The 22,557-nt window shown below is 41.7% G+C and overlaps 1 protein-coding gene across 1 annotated transcript in view; it reads left to right on the forward strand.

Annotated features, from left to right (window-relative positions):
• Window positions 1-5,825: 5,825 nt before the first annotated feature.
• The window catches only part of UBP1 (upstream binding protein 1), a gene marked incomplete at its 3' end in the record, with an annotated part of 64,247 nt that continues 47,515 nt past the window's right edge, over window positions 5,826-22,557 (forward strand). The window contains exons 1-2 of the mRNA XM_079713930.1: window positions 5,826-5,953; window positions 21,271-21,422. Of these exons, the coding sequence (XP_079570056.1) occupies window positions 5,841-5,953; window positions 21,271-21,422 (265 nt within the window). The 5' untranslated portion in view covers window positions 5,826-5,840. The remainder of the gene's footprint in view (window positions 5,954-21,270; window positions 21,423-22,557) is intronic.

Here is a 22,557-nt window from a genome sequence, read left to right on the forward strand (position 1 = left end):
GGGTCGTATCTGAGAGGAAACGCTAGGTATGGGATCACTGACCATGGCAATAGCAGCTTTTCTGTTGAGAGCTGTAAGAGCTGCTCTCACAGTTTTGCAAAACAGCAAGAACAGAGTGTTCTTCAGATGTGGCTAATCTTTACCATTACTGGCAACATAACATTCTAGTGGTGAGGTTTCAGGTTGTCCTGCAAGAGGTAGCCCCTCAATTTAGTTGCTCTTTTCAATGAAAGTTTCTGTGTGGGTATATCTCAACGATGTGCTCCAATTTGTGTATTTTTTGGAGTTGCAGTGTACAAACGCCGTTTTCATGGTACTTTGTTTAATCTATTTATAGGAACTTTATATATTAGGGAAATAAAACTTTGGTCCATGATCTAAGTTCTAAATAGTTTTTCTCTGTTCTCTTTTCATTTTGCTTATGGTGGTGTTTACTAAGAAGAAAAGTACAATTTTTATGTTTTCAAATGTTATCAGCCTCTTAAAATTTCTAGATTTTGTGTCATAATTTAAAAAGCCTTTTCATCTCTGAAGGAAATTATGTTCCTCCTCTAAAATTATGTTCTCATATTTTCTTTAGTGTTTTACGATTTTGCTTCTATCCTTTCAAACCTTTTTGGAAAAACAAAAAATTTCAAGTCATTTGGAGTTTATTCTGGTATGTCTTTCAGATAGTTAATGTTGATTCCCAAATCATTTATTGAATATCCCATTTTCCTCCACGATTTGAGATGCCACTTTTTACTGCATAAATTTCCATATTCATATTGATTTTTCATTCTCTTCCCTTGCTCATCTGTCTATTCATTTACCAATGCACTCTCTTTACATATTTAGGTTTTATAATGTCCTAATATCTTTTGACTTTTTCAAATTTTTTTGGACTGTTTTTGCAAATTTATTTTTCCATATTAATCTTAGAATCAGCTTGTCCAGTTAAAAGATTGTTACTATTTTTACTGGGATCATATTAAATTTATTGATTAGCTTAAGGAGAACTACCATTATAAAACTGAATGTAGTATTTTTTTTTGGCTGTGTTGGGTCTTCGTTGCTGCGTGCAGGCTTTCTCTAGTTGTGGCAGCGATCAGGGGCTACTCTTCATTGTGGTGTACAGGCTTCTCACTGCGGTGGCTTCTCTTGTTGCGGAGCACGGGCTCTAGGTGCAAGGGCTTCAGTAGCTGCGGCATGTGGGCTCAGTAGTTGCAGCACACAGGCTTTAGGGCGTGAAGGCTTCAGTAGTTGTGGCCCATGGGCTTAGCAGTCGTGGCTCGTGGGCTCTATAGCGCAGGCTCAGTAGTTGTGGCGCACAGGTTTAGCTGCTCCGCGGCATGTGGGATCTTCCCAGACCAGGGATCGAACCCATGTCCCCTGCACTGGCAGGCGGATTCTTAACCACTGCACCACCAGGGAAGTCCCTGGATGTAGTATTTTTTGTTTTCAATGTACAGTTGTGTTTATGTTGAGAATTAAAAAATTTTGCTCACATAGTTCTTTACACTTATTAGGTTAGTTCCTAGGTATTTTATCTTTTAAAATTACATTGTAGGGACTTCCCTGGCAGTCCAGTGGTTAAGACTCCACACTCCCAATGCAGGTGCATGGGTTCGATCCCTGGTTGGGGAACTAAGATCCCACATGCCATGCAGCACAGCCAAAAAAAAAAAAAAAAAGATTAAAATTATACTGTAAATTGATCCTTTCCTTCTATTATATTTTCAAACTTGTTTGTTTATATAAAGCTATTGATTTATAAATATTCATGGCATATGCCACTGTGTTATTAAATTTTTACTTGTTTCCCACGAGATTTCCACATATATGAGCATATAGTCAGTCTACAAACAGTGATAATCTTAACCACCTTCTTTCCATTTCTATACCTCAAATTTCTTTTTCTGATCTAATTCTGCTGTTTTAGCGCCTTCAAAAACCTATTAAGTGGAAATTCCCTAGCGGTCCAGTGGGTAGGACTCCGTGCTTCCACTGCAGAGGGCACAGGTTCAATCCCTGTCAGGGAACTAAGATCCCACAAGCCATGTGGTGCAGCCAAAAAAAAAAAAAAAAACACAACCAAAAAACCTATTAAGTGATAATGATGAATGCGGCTGTTCTGGTTAAAAATATGTTCACAAGTTCCTTGACATTCATCCCTTCAAAAGATGGACTCATCTTTTTGAATGAAGGCTGGACTGAATGATTTACTTCTATGGAACAGAAATAAAGTGAAAGGAAAGCTGTGTGACTTTGGAGACCAGGTCATAAAAGGGACTGCAGCTTCCTTCCTCTCTCATGGTTTACTTACTCTGTGCCAGTGCCATGGTTTGTTTTCGTTTTGTTTTTTTTTTTTGGCTGTGCTGGGTCTTTAGTTGCGGCGAGCGGGGGCTACTCTTCGTTGCGGTGCGCAGGCTTCTCATTGCGGTAGCTTCTCTTATTGCAGAGCACGGGCTCTCGGGGAGCAGGCTCAGTAGCTGTGGCTCGCAGGCTCTAGAGCGCAGGCTCAGTAGTTGTGGCGCACGGGCTTAGTTGCTCTGCGGCACTTGGGATCTTCCTGGACCGAGGCTTGAACCCGTGTCCCCTGTATTGGCAGGCAGATTCTTAACCTCTGTGCCACCAGGGAAGTCCCCAGTGCCAAGTTTTGAGGACACTCAAGCAGGCTTGTGGTCCCAAATGTTGAGGCCCTGAGGCTTCTGGCCAACCGTCATGCAAGTGAGCTTGGAAGTGGATCCTCCTGCCCGGATTAAGCCTTCACAACTGATACCCCAGCTGATATCATGACTGTGACTTTATGAGAAACTCTGAACCAGAACAATACAGTTAAGCTGCACCCCCCCTTTGTGTGTTGGTGAAGTTTTTGCTTATTGGACTAGATTATAAATTGATTCACATGACCCACAAAGTTTAAAAATGATTTGTATCAGCTTGGACTGAAAGGGACAGTGACAGTACAATGTGAAGAGAGGTCTTTAGACCCCTGCACAACTATAGACAGGAAGCAGCTGAGAAAATGATTTAATTGTAAACATGGGTACCTTTTATGGAACTGGAAGGATAACTCAGAGGGTGGAGCCAAGAGCCCAGTGGATGGAGAAAAGAGCCACTGAGTACTCTCAGGAAGTTGACAGAGTCCTAATCAAGGAACTGGCAACATTTACCCAGTTAGATTTCAGAATTTCTGTGGACTAGTGACTACTATGTGCCTTTCATTACTCTCCCCTTTGAAGGGAAACGCCTATAGAGACACAGTTACCCATGCCTCTCTCATTGCATGTGATGTATGTGGTAGTGGTTAGTGCAGATCTCCTGTCTTTTTAATTCACAGACCTTCATATGGAGAGGAACCACTTGAGTTACACCCAAGGAACTGCATCCAAGAGCTCATTTGCTCCAGGACCTCACAAGATTCTGGACCTTAATGCTGTATTGTAATGAGAACTTTACAGGGGTCTGGGGAGGGGATGAGTGTATGCTCATGTAAAAAGAATGTAAAACATTTGTGGCCAGAGGGTGGATTCTGGAAGTTTTAAAACATGGGCCCCAAATTCTTTAACTCTCCTCCCATCAATCTGATTCTGTGGCTGCTTGACTAATAGAATACAGTGCAGAATAAAGATTCTGTATCAGTTTCTGTTCCCAGGCCTTACGTGTTTAAAAAAAAAAAGATAGTTGTTAAAGATGGTAAGCAGATTTTATTCAGGACGGTGACTGGTACAGGGACGACTGCAATGGGATTTTGCAGTGGGGGAGACTGGGCTCAACCTCAAATACAGCATGGTAATTGGGAATTTAGAGCCAAAGAGCAGGGTGGGGGTTAGCAGATGGAAATTCAGTAAGAGGAAACATCAAAGGTAAGGGGGTTTCTGGTTAAACCTATCTAACAGGATTCTTGTTGAAGGTAGTCCAGGGTGATCAGATATTACCTAGGTCAGCGGTCCGCAACTGACCAGGGCACCAGGGACCGGTTTCCTGGAAGACAATTTTTCCACGGCCGGGGGGATGGTTCAGGCAGTAATGCAAGCAATGGCGGGGGGGCGGGGGAGTTCAGGCGGTAATACGAGCGATGGGGAGCGGCAGATGAAGCTTTGCTTGCTTGCCTGCTGCTCACCTCCTGCTGTGCGGCCTGGTTCCTAAGAGGTACTGGTCTGTGGCCCAGAGATTGGGGACCTCTGACCTAGGTGATGATGGAGGCTAAAAAACCTAATCAGATACGGAACTAGAGGGTTCCTAGAATGACTTAGTGGGGTTCTTGCTAAACCTGAATTTTACAGATGGGACAGGAGGTCAGGAGATTGACTAAAGTTTGGTCAAGCAAAGAATCTTTGTCCTAAAACACCAGCAACTGCTACTTCCTGTCTTTGGGGACACTAGCTTTTGGAACCCGTATGCCACGCTGTGAGGAAATCAAGACCACACGGAAAGGCTACGTGTAGGCATTCCAGCAGGCCCAACTGAGGACCCGGTCCACAGCCAGTATCAAGCATCAGACACGAGTATGGGAGCCCTTGACATGACTTTAGCTGTACTCATAGGAGAGACCCTGGATGGGAATCCCCTAAGCCCAGTGAACCCCAGAAGCAAGAACAATAACAACAGCGTAATTGCCATCTGTTCCTGCGACCCAACCCCTCCTTTAGTTCAAGCTCGCCAAACTACTCACGGGAATTAGCAGTTGAGGGAACTTTCCAGAGCCCTTCCTCGGAAGTGTTGATTGGCTTGCACCCACGTCAATCAAAACTTTCTGCCCAATGGGCCTTTCAGCCTCCAGGCAGGGTGTGAGCCTATTGGCTAACACAACCGCTCTCTCCATCTGTAGTGTGGGCAAAACCCAGAAAGTACCCACAAAGACTACACGGGATCAAAACACCTCCAGAAGTGGCGTTCAGGGCGGCTTCCTCCAGTGCGGTCCAATGAACTCTTTCTTTTGGCAGCAAATTCAGTCCTCGAGCCCGCCCAAAAGGAAGAAGATCTTGACTGGTTGTTTAGCACAGGGGCACAGAGACTCACGGGAGCCTCGACGAAGAGCTTGCCGTTATTGTTCAGATCGCCTGTCAATCAGCGCGCCTTTCTGGATGGGCGGAAACTGGCGGCCCTTTGGCACCACCTCTTCCTGGGCTGGTGTGTAGGGAGGCCGCTAGGCCGCAGCGGCTGGGAACCTGCCGCGTGGGCGGGGCCGCGCTGCACGGCCCTACAGCTGCTTCACGTGAAGCGTCGGGAGTGCAGCGAACCTCGGGGCCGTGAGAGGGGGGCTTGGCCCGGTGCGAGCGCGGGGGCGGGGCCGCGGCCGGGGCGGGGCTGGAGGAGGCGGAAGCGGCGAGCGAGCTGGAGCCGGAGCCGTAGCCAAGCCTGCGTCCGGGCCGGCGGGGCGGCGTCGGCTGGGTTGGCCGGGGCGGCGGGGCGCTAGAGCCGGGGCGGGCGGGCAGCGGGCCGGGGGTCGAGACCGGGGGTCGGGTGACGGGCGGGCTGAGCTCCCGCCCCCGCGCGGTCCCGGGGAGGATGCGGCCGGGGGCCTCGGGGCGGGGCGGGCGGTGGCGGCGGCAGCGCTAGCGGCGCAGGGGGTGGGCGGCGGCGGCATGAGGTGCGGGGCCGGCGTCCGCGGGAGGGAGACGCTGCCCGCGGCCCGGCCGCTCCCGCTGCAGCTGCTCGCCGGGTTCGCCGTGCCCTGCCCGCGGGGCCCTGGCTGTTCTCATCCCGGCCGCCGCCCGGGCTGCCGCTGGTGACCACTCGCCGCGCCGCCGGAGGCTTCACCCGCGCCCTCCCCCAGGACGCGCCCGTGGAGCTCCGGCCTCTTCGCCCCGCTCGCGGAGGCCGCGCTGCGCGCCGGGCGGCGGCGAAGCCGGAAGATGGCCTGGGTGCTCAAGATGGACGAGGTGATCGAGTCCGGGCTGGTGCACGACTTCGACGCCAGCCTCTCGGGCATCGGGCAGGAGCTGGGCGCCGGCGCCTACAGCATGAGGTACCAGTGCCCGGGCGCGGGCGGGCGGGCGGGCTGGCGGAAGCCTCTGTCTCCTTGGGAAAGGCCTGCACGACCCTGGGCCTCTGACCGCGCCATGGAGCCCCGCGGGCCTCTGCCCACGGCGGGGGCGGGCGACGGAGGGCGGCCCCGCAGGCTTTGGCCCGGGGACCGCCTCTGAGGGCTGCATTTTTGCTGTAAAATACGCCCCGCTGTTAGGATGGCTTGAGTTGGGGGAAGGGACTTCCTTGCCTTGCAAGTGATTTAGAAGCCACTTAGAGCTGGAATACAGTGTACGAAATGCTAGGACTCGTGTTGGGAGAACACTCTCCAGGGCTTTGGCATCAGTTCCTACTCTGTTCTACATTGTAGTCTTTATTGGTTGCAAATTTTAATCACTTGATATTCCAATAGTAATTATATCATAAGTGAAAGTAGCCACAGGGGAGAAAAGCACATTAACTTGGGGTTTTTAATTGTCTCAAAGTGAAGTTTTTCACTGGGGGGGACTACCCTCTGAGGCTGTTTCCTTTTGAAGAAGGCTTTAAGATGCACTGATTGCACCACAAACAAGAGTTTGTTTAGTCTCAGCTGTCTGTACAAGCAGCCATTCATTTTGTTTAATTTTGATAGGTTGAAACAGATCTGAGCTTAGTCTCTCGCCTTTATCCTGAAGAACACTGGGTTTTTCCTATCAGTTTGGCAGCTCTGTATGTTTATTTTTTAAACAGTTTTATGGAAATATAGTTTACTTAGTATACGTTCACCCGATTAAAGTGTAAAATTCAGTGGTTTGGCAATTTTTCGTTAATGCGAATTAAATGAGGTTTTGCGAAGAGACTGTTTAAAGTAATGACTGATGTCTTTGACGTGCTGTCCGGTTTCCCAGTAGCTTTCATACCTCTCACTGCAGCTCTGGGGGAGGACAGGGAGCATTAAAGTCCTGAAGAAGAACGACTTCTGGGTCAGAGCAGGTCTTGGATGGTAGGGGCTGCTCCCTGAAATAATTTGGCTTTTAAATCTTAAACGGAAACTCTGAGCTGAAAAGTGGAGATGTTTCTTAGGGTGTGGAAGCACATGGATGAAAGCGTCAGGTCGCTGGTCTCTGACCCTGATTGGGTCTGTGCTGGTCTGCCTGAACTTGGCACTTCCTCTCTCTTGCAGCTGTGCAACTTGAGGGCTCTGGATGAGGTGGCTTATTTTCTAGAACAACTGTCTCACTGTTGAGGAAATTGAGCTACTGAAAGTCATAAGGTCACCCCAGTCGGCAGTACAAGAGGCACTGATTCACAGTGAAAACATGTGTGGGCCTCGAGGGCCTTGCTGCTCCTTGAGACCCTGGACTTGCAGTGAAGGCAGAAGAGGGCAGGTGAGGCAGATTCAGTGTTTCTTCTCAGTTATGGTTAAATGAAGGTTTGCTGCTGAGAGCTTTGCTTACTGAGGGTTATTTGGAGCTTTTACTTTTTTTTCTCGAGTTCTGTTTGTTTCAGTGATTCAGCCAACTAGTGAACTTTTGTTTATGGTCTAGAAGGAAAATCTTGATATTAAACCTTCTCATTACCTTGTCCTTAAAGGTATTTTCTGACATCTTTGTAATTCTGTGTCTTTTTACAACACTTTCCATGGGGACTTTTTCCATTGATTGTTTTTGGTTATTGGTTATATGGTATGTGTCATTTAATCTGAATTTTCTAGTATCTTTGAAGGCATATACCATTTTTAAGGAGCTTATTTAGTTTTTTGTACTTAATTGGGTCCTCAAGAGGAGCCAGGAGAGTACTTGCCTCTTGCAAATTCAAGGCCAATTATTTCAAATACAAATTTAGGAAAACTCCAAGATTGCCTTGATCTGGAGAAGGTTTGAAGAAGGCTTAGGCTGGTGCAGTCCTCCTTTGATGGCCTTTACGCTTCCCAAGCCCGGCCCTGGAGCTGGGGGCAGTGGCCTCCTTTCCTCAGGCATCGGGGACATTCCCCAGCTCCAGGGAAGTAAGGCTCATGATTCTTGTCTATTTCATTTGTTCTCTCAAATTCAAGAAATAAACTTGAGGCGCTAAACTTGAAATTATTGTAAAAGTGACTTCTTGATAAAAATTTGCTCTGAAGGCAGCTTTCCATTTTTCTTTCAATGTGAAGTATGCTTGAGGGACTTCCCTGGAGGTCCAGTGGTTAAGACTCCACGCTTCCACTGCGGAGTGGTAGGGGAACTAAGATCCCACCTGCCACGCAGTGCGGCCAAAAAAAAAAAACCCTAATTGAAGTATGCTTACTGTATTTGTTTTTTGTATGGCTTAAACCAAGAGGTATTTCTAAAGACTTCTTTAGGAAATGATTTCTTCAGCTTTGAAGGAAGATAGCATGAAAGAAGCATGGTTTCTCTCAGTAGTCTGACAATTTAGAAATATATATTTGCATTAAATGATGTAGGCTGATAGTATTGGGATATGATGAGGCTAATTTCTGGTAAAATCTTTGCTTCCCTTTTTTTTTCTACACTCTGGTTCTCATTGTCTGTGTTCTTCTGTGTGTACTCTGGTACCCCATTTGTATGTGAGGCATAGGCTGCTGCAGATTCTGTTTGAAATGAGGCGGGTCATAAATGTTCTTTAAAATCTTAGTTACAACATCAGGAGTCTAGAGATGGTTGAAGAGACCCTAGAAAGCTAATAGACCAATCCTTTTCTTGTAAGTGTGTAAACCAAAGTTTGTAGTTGTTAAAGCGATTGTCAGTGGCACCACCATTCCAAGTGAGGACTGAGTTTCCCCTCACTGAATAAAGGCCGAAACCCATTGTAACTTGAAATCTGGGTCATTCATGTTTTGTGAAGTAAGGAGCAGATAACCAAAGGACTTGAAAAAGTAAAACTCATTAAAACTCTCCTAGGAGGGTCTTTTGGGCCACCTGGTAATTTTATTTCCATCTTAAGTGTTCACATGACATGTATAATCTATAATAAGTTAACTTTCAGGATTTAACGAGTAATTTGAAAAATGAAAGTAATGTGAATTCTTTATGCATAAAAACTTTAAAAATATTAAATTATTACTTTACAAAGGGCATTGGTCTGAGCCCTCTTAAACTCCACTATGGTATACATCTGTTTTGAAACAAAAGGTATACTTTACATATTCTTAAGTGAGAAGTACATTCATAGTTTACAAATAATTTGCTAAATCAAAACTGGTTTGGGGTGAAGACAGATTTCCTATATTGATTGAAAGATTAAAATGTCAGTTTATAGACCCTTTGAGGTAATGGAAATATTTCAACTTTGATCAGTGTTAAGTTAGTAAAAGATTACAAAGGGTATGGTTTATTATGTAGCTATTAATAGCTTATAATTTTCTTTGGGTCTCATGCTAAAGCAGAATGTCCTTGAGTAGATGACATTTCTTGGAAGTATAGAAAATTTTCAGGATCAGTGAAATTTGAACAATTTATCAGGGTGGTACCTGAGTCTGCTTCCAGAATTGGCAATAATTTCTATAAAATTTCTCATTTCAAATTTTAAAAACATTTTCTGGGTTTAATCTTGAAAGAATTTAATAAATTGTTGATAAAAAAAGATACTCACTTCAGAGTATAGTATCCATATTGGACCTTAAAGCAGGGATTGGCAAATCTTTTCTATAAAAGGCCAGATGGTCTCTGTCACTCTGTTTTGTTTGTTTACAACCCTTTAAAAAAATGTAAAAGCCATTCTTAGGTCCTGGTTGTACAAAAACAGGCCAGCTGGGTTTGACATTTGGGCTGTAGCTTGCTGACCCCTGCTGTAAAGGATAGATTCTAATAATATACTTTGATTGCCTTGGAAAAACATTTGCTGAGTATTGAAACCTTATATTCAAAAAGTAATTTTTATGTAGACTAAGAACTCAGCTAATTTATGTACATCCTATTGTTTGTCCATAGATTTTATTGTGTTCAATTTTTAAAATCAGGTGTTCCCTCCCCGCACTAAGATTCAGTACAGTTTATGCCCTTCAATCAGGGCTGTTTGAAACTTGGTAGTTTATTGATACGGTCTCATAAATGTGGTATGTTTCATCAGAGTGACACTTGTTAGTTTGCTAGGACAACTTGAACATTTACTTTTGGTGGAAATACCATCTGATGGTTCATCTTATTTTGCTGTAAGTTCTGTGACTGAATTTAAAAGAACTTCTGTAATATTTATTTTGCTTGCTTTGGGACATATCTCATACATGGTTGTGAACCTCTTCTGTGTTGAACCTTGGTAGTAGAGTCTTTTTGTTTTAAACTTTCTGAGTTTATGAGTTAGGAGTTTGTGTTTACAAGTTAAAAAGATTGTGTAGATAGTTGACATATACCCTTTACCCAGCTTCTCCTACTTCCATAACCAGAATACAGTCTTCAAAACTGCCTTGGTGCAGAACTGTTACCTAAAGTGCAAAACTCATTTGAATTTCACAGGGTTTTTTTCTCTATTGCCCTTTTTCTAGTCCAGGTTCCAATCTAGGATCCCATATTGCATTTAGTCTTTACCTCTTTCAACAACAATTCCTTAGCCTTTCCTTCCCTTTTATGACTCTGACACTTCTGCTATGTAGTGGTCAGAACCATTGTTAAACACATAAAAATTTTTTGGAAGCAACAATAGAATACCTGTGAATACTATTTAGCTTTTAAAGGATCTCTGTCATTTTAGCAGAATGATTTTTTTAAGGCTCATTTTTATTTTATTTTATTTTTTAATTTTTTGGCTACGCTGTGCAGCATGTGGGATCCTAGTTCCCCGACCAAGGATTGAACCCACGCCCCCTGCATTGGAAGTGCAGAGTCTTAACCACTGGACCTCCAGGGAAGTCCCAGCAGAACGATTTTGAGTAGAGTAGGACCACTGTTGATGTCATTCATTTATGGATTACTTTGTCTCAGTCTACCTGAATAGAATGGTATGCTGTGTCCTTTGTAGTCTCTTCATAATCAAGAACTTTTAAATTTTATTAATTTATTTGAAATAACAATTACAAACCATTATATATTACCACAAATATATTTTACTAAAAAACTTTTCGGAAACAAAACACTTTTTGAGAAGAGTGGTATTGTCTTACACTTGCAAATTTCTTTTTCTTTTTTTAACATCTTTATTGGAGTATAATTGCTTTACAATGGTATGCTAGTTTCTGCTTTATAACAAAGTGAATCAGCTATACATACACATATGTCCCCATATCTCCTCCCTCTTGTGTCTCCCTCCCATCCTCCCTATCCCACCCCTCTAGGTGGTCAAAAGCACCGAGCTAATCACCCTGTGCTATGCGGCCGCTTCCCACTAGCTATCTGTTTTATATTTGGTAGTGTATATATGTACATGCCACTCTCTCACTTTGTCCCAGCTTACCCTACCCCCTCCCCATGTCCTCAAGTCCATTCTCTAGTAGGTCTGCATCTTTATTCCCATCCTGCCCCTAGGTTCTTCATGACCATTTTTTGTTTGTTTGTTTTTTAGATTCCATATATATGTGTTAGCATACAGTATTTGTTTTTCTCTTTCTGACTTACTTCACTCTGTATGACAGACTCTGGGTCCATCCACCTCACTGCACATAACTCAATTTCATTTCTTTTTATGGCTGAGTAATATTCCATTGTATATATATGCCACATCTTCTTTATCCATTCATCTGTCGATGGACACTTAGGTTGCTTCCATGTCCTGGCTATTGTAAATAGAGCTGCAGTGAACGTTGTGGTACATGACTCTTTTTGAATTATGGTTTTCTCAGGGTATATGCCCTGTAGTGGGATTGCTGGGTCATATGGTAGTTGTGTTTTTAGTTTTTTTAAGGAACGTCCATACTGTTCTCCATAGTGGCTGTATCAATTAACATTCCCACCAACAGTGCAAGAGGGTTCCCTTTCCTCCAAACCCTCTCCAGCATTTATTGTTTGTAGATTTTTTGATGCTGGCCATTCTGACTGGTGTGAGGTGATTCCTCATGGTAGTTACGATTTGCATTTCTCTAATGATTGATGTTGAGCATTCTTTCATGTGTTTATTGGTAGTCTGTCTTATCTTCTTTGGAGAAATGTCTGTTTATGTCTTCTGCCCATTTTTGGATTGGGTTGTTTGTTTGTTTTTAATATTGAGCTGCATAAGCTGCTTGTAGGTTTTGGAGATACATCCTTTGTCAGTTGCTTCATTTGCAAATATTTTCTCCCATTCTGAGGGTTGTTGTTTCGTCTTGTGTATGGTTTCCTTTGCTGTGCAAAAACTTTTAAGTTTCATTAGGTCCGATTTGTTTATTTTTTTTTTTTACTTCAATTTCTCTAGGAGGTGGGTCGAAAAGGATCTTGCTGTGATTTATGTCATTGAGTGTTCTGCCTATGTTTTCCTCTAAGCAAACTTCTTTAATATTTGGTGTAGAAAAGCAGATGGATTCTCTTATCTGCTATTGGAATATATTGTTTTGGTTGACATATGTGAAGAAAATCCAGCCTCACGTAGATATGTGTTTGGAAAAGGGGAGATTATTTTAATAGCTCTTTCAGATCATTTTGGAAAGTCGTCTGATAATATACCAGCACTTGAAAAGTGGTAGTTTCTTAAAGTTACAGTGTGGAATCTGAAACTGTATCAATGTACTTTTTGTACTATTACATTAGAATCAATTTGTCTGTTTTGAACTTTGATTGCGTCTCTTACCCTGAGTAATTTTGAAATATGCATGCATTGGTCATTTGGAAAATAATGATTTCTTGAGTTATGCAGATCTTCTAAATGTTGACATTTTTCTCTATGCAGTATCAGAAAATCATATTCCTTAGTATCACCACTGTCCCATTAGAGAAAGTACATGGTGGAGGGTGCAGATTTTATCATTGGTAACAAATGCTATCACAGTTATTTTCCTTGAAATGATAGGCTCGCTTTATTCATTTTTGAGGAAATTTCTGTCAGATACTCAGGTATGAATAATCATAGTTTGTCAATATTTATTTCAAGTAAAATGATATTCTGTGAGAGAAGCTGCTAGATCAGCTCACAGATCATAATTTCATAAAAAACTTTTCCTTGAGACAACCAGATGTGCAGCAGAAATACATCATACCTACCCAGGGACCAATATTTAATAAAATTAATACTTTTTATACAATGACTGCTAGTGTAGCTTGGTGCCACTGCCTTGATTCATGCCAAGGCACCTGCAGTTTTAACCACCGTCGGTTTTGTGCAAATGTCACCTGAGTGAGAAAGGCAAATAATGGTTCAGTGTTAATCTGAGAATAGGTTTGACCTCCTGAACCCCTGAAAATCTCAGGTTCCCCAGGATTCCACGGACCACACTTGGAGAATCTCTGGTCTAATGTGTGCCTAGAGCTTGGATACTTAAAATATTTTCTACTAAATTAAAAACAAACTAGAGTTCAGAGAGTCCCAGTGTCACTCAACAAAGGGCAGAGCTGGGATTTGAAGCTCCAGAGTTGGGATCTGACCTCCACTTCTTCCCATTGCACCCTTTGGCTGCCCACCAATGAATAACTGAGAAGTCTTCTCAAAGTAGAAGAAGATAATCTTTCTGGATAGGAGAAAAATCGGTGGGGAATGCTATATATATACTTTTTTTTTTTCTTGCAGTAGCTTTTTTTTTTCTCTTTTTCTTCTCTCCAGGACCTTGCTGAACTTATTAGTTCTAATAATTTGTAGGATCTCAGGTTTCCTAGTTGATATCTTTAAATAATGATAGATTTATTTCTTCCTGTGTAATCTTTTTTTTTTAATATTTAGTTTTTGGCTGCATCGGGTCTTAGTTGTGGTGCACGGGCTCTTCTTTGCGGTGAGCGGGCTTCTCTCTAGCTGTGGTATGTGGGCTTTGTAGTTGCGGCACGTGGGCTTAGTAATTGCGGTGAACAGGCTTAGTTGCACTGTGGCATGTGGGATCTTAGTTCCCTGGCCAGGGATCGAACCAGCGTCCCCTGCGTTGCAAGATGGATTCTTAACCACTGGACCAACAGGGAAGTCCCACTTCCTGTGTAATCTTTACATTTCATTTTCTTGCCTTAGTGTGTGGTCTAGCTTTCACTGCAGTGTTGTTTAGAAGCACTAAGAATTTGAATCTTCAGTCTTCTTACTGATTAGAGAATGCTTCCAAAGTTTCATAAATAGGTTGTCTCTGTTTATAGCTGAGATTGGTCCTCAATTTTCTTTTCTTTTCTTTTCTTTCTTTTTTTTTTGGTTCTCCTGTCCTTTTAAAAAAACATTAAGGCTGTATCAGCTTCAAGTGAGCCAGAGAGCTTTCTCTTTATGAGCTAAATGGGGTTTTTTTTGGTTCTCCTGTCCTTAAAAAAAAAACATTAAGGCTGTATCAGCTTCAAGTGAGCAGGAGAGCTTTCTCTTTATGAGCTAAACTTTTTTTTTTTTTTTTTTTTTTGCGGTACGCGGTCCCCTGCATCGGCAGGCGGACTCTCAACCACTGCACCACCAGGGAAGCCCTGAGCTAGACATTTTTGTGTGAGGTGGGACTTAACTGTTTCTTCAAGGTTTTGTAAAGCTCACCTGGAATACAGCATTTGGTGATTTTAATGGTTTTTTTTTTTTTTTTTTTTTTGCATGAGTAGATGTTTGACTGCCTGTGTATTTTATTTAATGGGCATAGGAAATATACAGTTTATCTATCTTACCCAGCTGTGGGAATTTTTTTTCCAGATTTTTTTTAACTGATCTCCATGATGTTTGTGATTACTCCCTTTCTTTCACTCCATGTATTGCTTGTGTCTTTTCCTTCTTCTGTGACCTATTTCAGAGGTTTGTCTATATCTAGTATTTTGTAAGAAATCAAATTTTGGTTTTGTTTTTCTCCTCTGTTGCATTTTCTCTTTTATTTTTGTGCTCTTCCTTCTTGATTACGCTTGTTATTTTCCACCTTCTTTAGTTAGGTGCTTTGTCCTTGGTTTTGGGTGTGTGTTTTCTAATAGATGCATTTACGGCTACATATTTATCTGTAAGTCTCTCTTCCAAGGTTTTGTGTGTGTGTTTTTTTTTTTTTTTTGGCTGCGTCGGGTCTTCATTGCTGCGCACGGGTTTTCTCTAGTTGTGACGAGTGGGGGCAACTCTTCGTTGCAGTGCACGAGCTTCTCATTGCGGTGGCTATATATGCATCTATATATTTATATATCTATATATTTATAGCTGAAATGAACTTTTCATTTTCTTTTCTAGTTTTGCTTGTACCTAGTTTTGATTTCAAAATTACCTAAGTCTTAATAAAATGAATTAGGAAGCATTTCCTCTGCTTCTGTCCTGTTGAAGGGTGTAAGAGCTGCCATTGAAAGTTCGCTAGAATTCCCCAAACGTTTACTCTGGGGGAATATAAACCACAATATCAGTCGCTGTAGGATTATTTTTTAAAGCTTTTTTTGTCTTTTTTTTTTTTTTGGCTGCTTTGGGTCTGCGTTGCTGCATGCTGGCTTTCTCTTGTTGCGGCGAGCGGGAGCTACTCTTCATTGCAGTGCATGGGCTTCTCATTGTGGTGGCTTCTCTTCTTGCAGAGCACGGGCTCTAGGCACATGGGCTTCAGTAGTTACAGCACGCGGGCTCAGTAGTTGGGGCACGCGGGCTTAGTTGCTTCGTGGCATGTAGGATCTTCCAGGGCCAGGGATAGAACCCGTGTCCCCTGCATTGGCAGGTGGATTCTTAACCACTGAGCCACCAGGGAAGTCCTGCTTTTTATGTCTTGAAGAAAGCTTTGGTGTTTTTCCCTAGGGAGTTGTTCATCTTATCCATATTTTCAAATATGTTGACATAAAGTTGTTAATAATATTCTCATCTTATTAGTTTTTATATCGTTAGTTATATCTTTTTTTACTCATACTGATTAGTGCCTTCTCTTTTTGATCAGTCTTTCCTAGACATGTATCTCATTTTTTAGGGCACACTGGGCCAGTCCTTTTGTGCACTTGATTCTTGTTTGCCAGGAGTAGGAGAAGTTCCAGATTTTTAAAAAATTTATTTATTTTATTTTATTTATTTTTGGCTGCACTGGGTCTTTGTTGCTGTGCGTGGGTTTTCTCTAGTTGCAGCAAGCGGGGGGCTACTCTTCGTTGCAGTGTGCGGGCCTCTCATTGAAGTGGCTTCTCTTGTTGCGGAGCATGGGCTCTAGGCGCGCGGGCTTCAGTAGTTGTGGCTCACGGGCTCAGTAGCTGTGGCTCGCGGGCTCTAGAGTGCAGGCTCAGTAGTTGTGGCGCACGGGCTTAGTTGCTCCGTGGCATGTGGGATCTTCCCGGACCAGGGCTTGAACCCTGTCCCCTGCATTGGCAGGTGGATTCCCAACCACTGCACTATCAAGGAAGCCCCACTACTACTGTCTTAATTCTTGGTGATTTCAAAAGATATTTAAATGGGACTTCCAGTAACCTGACACTTCTGTTTCTTGATTATCTTTCTTACAATGACATGATCTCAGCTACTCAATCCTATGGTCATAGGTTAGACCTTGACATTACTAGTCATGCAGCCGACCTGTAATCTCAAATTCAGAGTTCACCTGCTGCCCCCTGCCCTTCACTCACTACCTCATTACCCTCCTCCTGCCATCACTGAACCCATTAAGATCTACAATCACTGGTGCTGCTCTCAGTTCACTGCCCCTTACCCTCTTGAACTCCTGTTTTCTTCCCCAGCCAGTTTAAGTTTCCCTGGTCAATCATTGTAATTACTTTTTGCACATACCTTTGTCTCCCTTGCCCCCTCTTGCTTTATTCCCTTCTCCTGTTTTTTATTTTAATAAAACTGTAACCCTGATTAAATCTGATTCTTCACCTCTTTACTTAGGTAGCTGAATGTGGCTCTAGGGAAGCACTGATTGGGCCTCACTGGAAATCCATGACCTCAGCTCTCAAGTGCATCCTTTTGCTGCTCAGTGGTCTCACCTCAGTGCCCTTGTCCAGTCCCTCTCCAGTCCAGTTCCTTTCCAGCTCTCCATAAGGATGGGGTGGCTCCATCTCAGACCCACAACTCTTCCTCCTAGGGCCTACTTTCAGTTGATTTCCATACTTGGTACTTTACTGAGAAAATTGAACTTCCACATGACTGTACTGGCTTATAAGTTTTTCTTGGTGTATTTAGGTGTGGTTTTTTAAATTATTTATGTTTCTTTGGTTATTTGGGGTTCTTGAATCAGTGAATTAGTGTATTTCATCAATTCTGGAATTTGCTTAGCCTTTATCTCAAATAATTGCCTCTACCCCATTCTTTTCTCTTCTGAGACTTCAATGTGAAATCTTCTCACTTTGTCTTTTCTTTCTTAACATCTCTTCTGCATTTTCTATCATTTTGCTCTCCATGCTGCCTTCTGGATAACTTCTTTTACCTATATTCCAGATTCCTTATATATCTTCATTTCTGTGTGAGCTGTTATTAAATGTGAGTTCTTAATTTTAGCAATTTTATCTTCCGGTTCTCAAAATTCTATTTGTTCCTTTACAGGTTTGCTGTCCCTTGAAATTTCCGGTTCCTTGCAGATCTTTTCAGGCTTATCTTTTATTTCTTTCAACAGAGTAAGCTTAATTTTATCATACGGGTTCAGTAATTCTGGCATCTTGAAGTCTTTGGTGGGTATTGGTCTTTGTCCAATCAGGAAAGAGAGAACACTGAGATGTTTCAAGCAGAGAAGGATTTAGTGAAGTATTTGATTGCAAAGGTGCTAGAAGGATTTAGGGAGGAGAGTTGGCTGCCCGAGGCATGGCTGCTGATGCCCTGAGCTCTCCTGCAGCTATGGTTGCCTGCTTCTCCTCTTTCCCACTCCCTTTTAATTTCCCACCAGTGCTTCTTCCCTTTGGAGCAACCTAGGAAGATTCCAGCTGGCAAGAAGTCTTGTATATGTAGTTTTCAGGCCTCTAACCCTCTGCAACAAAGGCAGAAAAGAACTGAATACCAACAGACAGAGTCTTCTCTTGGTTCTTGCTCCTAAAGTCGTGTTTGTCTTTGTGTGCCTGGTTATTTTTGGATACTGGCATTTCAGAATTACTTGGAATAATTCAAAGCCTTGAGTCTTTTCATCTGCTTGTCAGATCCCTGGGCAGCCTGTCTGGGATATGAGGTGACAAAATCAGGTGAATACCAGAAATTTCTTATGGTTCAGCCTGGTAGAAATTATGACCTTAAATTATCTGGAGACCTAGTTTTTCATTTTAGTAATAATTGATTACCAGTGCTACAATTCATTCATCAATTTAACAGATATTTGAGCTCCTTCTTTGTGCTAGATGCTGGAGTTAGTCAGTGAAGAGAAACCAGTTTGGGGGGTGGTTATATACTTATGGAGGATACAAATTTAAGTCTCGTATACTGTTGGAAAATGAAACGCTTTGTGGATAAATAGAGCAGGAAAGGAGAAATTGGGAGTACAGATGGGAAGATTACAGTTGTCACTGGAAAGGTGACATTTGAATGAAATGAGCCAGTAGGACATCAGCAGAAGAGGGGCCAATGCAGAGGCCCTGGAAAAGGCAGGGAAGGAGGCTGGCTGAGGCAGAGAGACTGTGGGTGGGTAGGTGAAAAGGAGAGAAGAGCAAATTGCGTAGGGCCTTGTCCGACCTTGTAGGGACTCTGGTTTCGAAAGTGAGCTGATGGGGAGAGTTCAAAGGAATGAAATGATCTGAATTCTGTTTGAAGAGGCTTTCTCTGGCTGCTGTGTTGGTTGGAATGCATTTTCTTTCTAATTAAGTAAAAAATTAATTGGGATTTCATTAACAAATGATCTCTATGTATTTATATGTTAAGTTTATTTAAGAGTCTTTTAGCACCTACCATGAGCATAGTAGCCTATAACCAAGTGAATAAAATGGTGGTTGCCTTCTAGAATCTGAAGCAAATAAAATTTTATTTACTATGTGTAACAGTTTACTTACAAATAGCCATTCTTATGCAGTCTGATGTCTTATTTTGATGACCTGTATGTAATGATCAACCCAAGCAGTTAGTGTTAAGATCTTAAAATTATTCTCCATGTCACTTTTTAGTATAATTAACTAAATTCATCTGAGTTATAACTCTCATCTCATTTTTTATTTCTTTCTCACCAAGAGAACTTTTTTTTTTTTTTTTTTTGGCTGCACCATGTCGCTTGTGGGCTTTTAGTTCCCCGACCAGGGATTGAACCCAGGCCCTCACCAGTGAGAGCATGGAGTCCTAACCACTGGACCACCAGGGAATTCTCTCAACAAGGGAACTTGAAATGCTTACATATATGTGACATAGAATATGTATGTATTTTCATCTACCATGGAGCCACTTTGACTGCTATGGTTGTTTTTAAAAGAGAGCTGCTCTGAATCTTAAAGTACCATTTGTAAGTTTCCTGAAAAGTTTTTATATCTGCTCCAAGGTTTTTATCCCTGTCCTAGAGGAAGGCTTGGGACCATTCCTGGCTATGTGTTCCTCAGTTATACTTTTGACTTAGGAGTGTTTTGACAGTTCCTAGGTATAAATAAAGGAGAAGGAGAATTAGTGGGTAATTCAGTCCCTGACTAATCAGTCTGGTGCTTTAATAGAAATGTATGTGGGAGGAGGGAATGCAGGGTTTCCCTTTCATTTCATTTATTTCCAAATTTTGCTTTTAAATTGAATTTAATTAAAATGGGGTAGCCAGATATCTGAGTCAGTTAACAGCTTGTAAGAAGAAATAAACAATTCAGACAAGCCTTTGCTGTTCTTATTGTTATAGTAGTTATTCATTTGGATATTTTGCTGTTTTACCTTTTATTGAGAAATGGACATAGAAAAACCATCGAGATATAAATGTACAGCTCAGTGAATTATCTCAAAAAGAGAAATACCCACCCTTCATATGTTAATGGTGGGAGTGTAAAATGGTGCAGTCACTTTGTAAAACAGTTTAGCAGTTTCTCAAAAAGGTAAAGAGTTACCATATGACTCAACAATTCTACTTCTAGGTATATATCCAAGGGAATTAAACATGTCTACACAAAAATACATGCAAGTGTTCATAGCAGCATTATTCATAATCAAAAAAATGGAAACAAGCCAAAGGTCCATCATCCAATGATGGATAAACAGAATGTGGTATATTCATACAATGGAATATCATTCGGCCTTAAAAAGGAATGAAGTACTGATAACATGCTACAACATGAATGGACTTGAAAACATACTGAAAGAAGCAAGTCACAAAAGGCCACATGATTCTTTTTGCATTAAATGTCCAGAATAGGCATATCCATAGAGACAAAGCAAATCAGTGGTTGCCAGGGTGGGGGGATAGGGAGTGACTGCTAAGGGTATGAGATTTCTTTCTGAGGTGCTGAAAATGTTCTGGAATTAGATAGTGGTGAAGACTATACAACTCTGTGAATATATTAAAAAAACACTGAATTATACACTTTAAAAGGGTGAATTTTGTGGTATGTAAATTATACCTCAGCTGCTTTTTTTTTTTTTAAAGGCAAACCAAACACATCCATGTGTGTTTAACCACCAAAATTAACAGAATATAGACAGTACCCCAGAAGACCCCCCATCCCCCTCCCAATCAATGACCCAAGTTATTCTTGGGGGGAAAAATAGCAGCTGTTTCCACTGCTACTGTTTGCTTCTCAGAAGAAGCCATTGTTTTAGACTAAGTATGAAGCTTTATGCTCTCAGCGTTTAGCTAGGACCAGCAGGGATCTTTTTGTAAAATACCATTTAATCACATGCTTCTTTGTGATTTCATGTGCCAGTGTGACCTACCTTTCAAAACAGGTGGCTGTGTACTCTTGCTTTTATTTATTTTTTATTAGAAATGAGTTTAAAGTTTTTAACTAATTTTTTTCATGTAACTTTTTTTTTTTTTTTTTGTACCACATGTATTATTAGCCTGATCTCTTTATCAGTAGTTTGGACTTAAATATTTCTTATTTTAATGCTCTGCCTAATCATAGGCACCACCACCCCCCAACTCACACTAGAGGTATTGTTTGTTAAAACTATCTTTTGGGGCTTCCCTGGTGGTGCAGTGGTTGAGAGTCCTCCTGCCGATGCAGGGGACACAGGTTCGTGCCCCGGCCCGGGAAGATCCCACATGCCGCGGAGCGGCTGGGCCCGTGAGCCATGGCTGCTGAGCCTGCGCGTCTGGAGCCTGTGCTCTGCAATGGGAGAGGCCACAACAGTGAGAGGCCCGCGTACCACAAAAAAACTATCTTTTGGGGGAGCCCGATTAGCATTAATAGTTCTTTTATTCTACATATCATATCTGATCTTAAATTTTAAAAGAAACTACCCCTAAATATTTTTATATATTTTAAAATGTTTTAAACCCAGAATAAGGTCAGTGTTGATATTTTTTTTGCTTTTCAGCGATGTCTTGGCATTGCCAATTTTCAAGCAGGAAGATTCCAGCCTTCCATTGGATGACGAAACCAAACACCCACCCTTCCAGTATGTGATGTGTGCAGCAACGTCACCAGCTGTGAAGCTGCACGACGAAACGCTCACGTACTTGAACCAAGGTTGGTACGGCTGCGTCACACTTTAAGAGTTCACAAAAATCTGAAATAGTGTTTTGGCATTGCAGCCTAGATTAATGGTAATAATTGAAAATTGGATTCTTTTTCTCAATTTTTACAACTTTAGTTGTAAAATTGTAGGAATTTTAGTGTGAGCCAACAAAGCAATTGTTTGTGGAAACTGATTTGCACAAAGAGGGTCTGTGGAACAAGATTTATTATAGGATTTCTTTAGACAGACTCCAAAGGAGGAGCAGGTAATAAAGGATGTCAGTTATTTTTAGGAACATGGTTTCAGTGTGGAACTTGAGAATGAATCAGAAGTCCAGCTAGCAAGGGACTTGGTCTCAGGAACGAAGCAGGTTTGTGTTGATAATAGACTGCAGCAAGGTGGAGTCTGTGGCTATAAAGTAAACTGCGTCAAATCTTGTCTACACTTAATGAGAATACTATGTTATGGTGATATGAAAGCGAGAGTGGACAGAATGGAAAATAGAGATGTGAGGGTAGGATATACAGCTGGAAAGAGTAAAGGATTTTTTTTGAGGTGCTCTCAGCAGTTTGGGCACTGGCCAATGTGACTTACCAATGTAAACAAAAGTACTTAGTTATGCAGGAATTCATTTGTTGGAGACGTATACTGAAGGCATGTTGGACTCTTATTTTTAAAAAGAATTGAACGTTTTTATTGTTATAAAAATAGTACATACTTCCTAGAAAAATTGGGGAATATGTCAAGGGATAAAGCTGAAAATGGACTTCAGTTACATCCCCCTCAGGAGAACCAGTTAACATCCTAGGTGTGTTTCCTTGTCTGTATATCTATTTTATTTCAACAAAATGGGAATTAACATCTGTTCACTTAAGAGTATATTCTGATTATTTTTCTGTCATTAAATACACTCTTTAATTCCTCAAACTTTTGGAAGGAACTATAGATTTTAGACTACTTAGTAGTGATGATTCCGAAATGTGGAAGAATATCTTCTAACTTTTAGTTTAACATACTAATTTAGAATTTATGAGGTTTTACTTCAGGTAATTCTAATTTGTAGCCTATGGCAACACTCTAATTTTGGTGTTAATATTATTTTAGGATTTGTTTGGGTAGGCATTCAATTTGAGACTTAAGGTTCTT

This window comes from Hyperoodon ampullatus (genome assembly GCF_949752795.1).
Source record: "Hyperoodon ampullatus genome assembly, chromosome: 10".
NCBI classification, from domain to species: Eukaryota; Metazoa; Chordata; class Mammalia; order Artiodactyla; family Ziphiidae; genus Hyperoodon; species Hyperoodon ampullatus.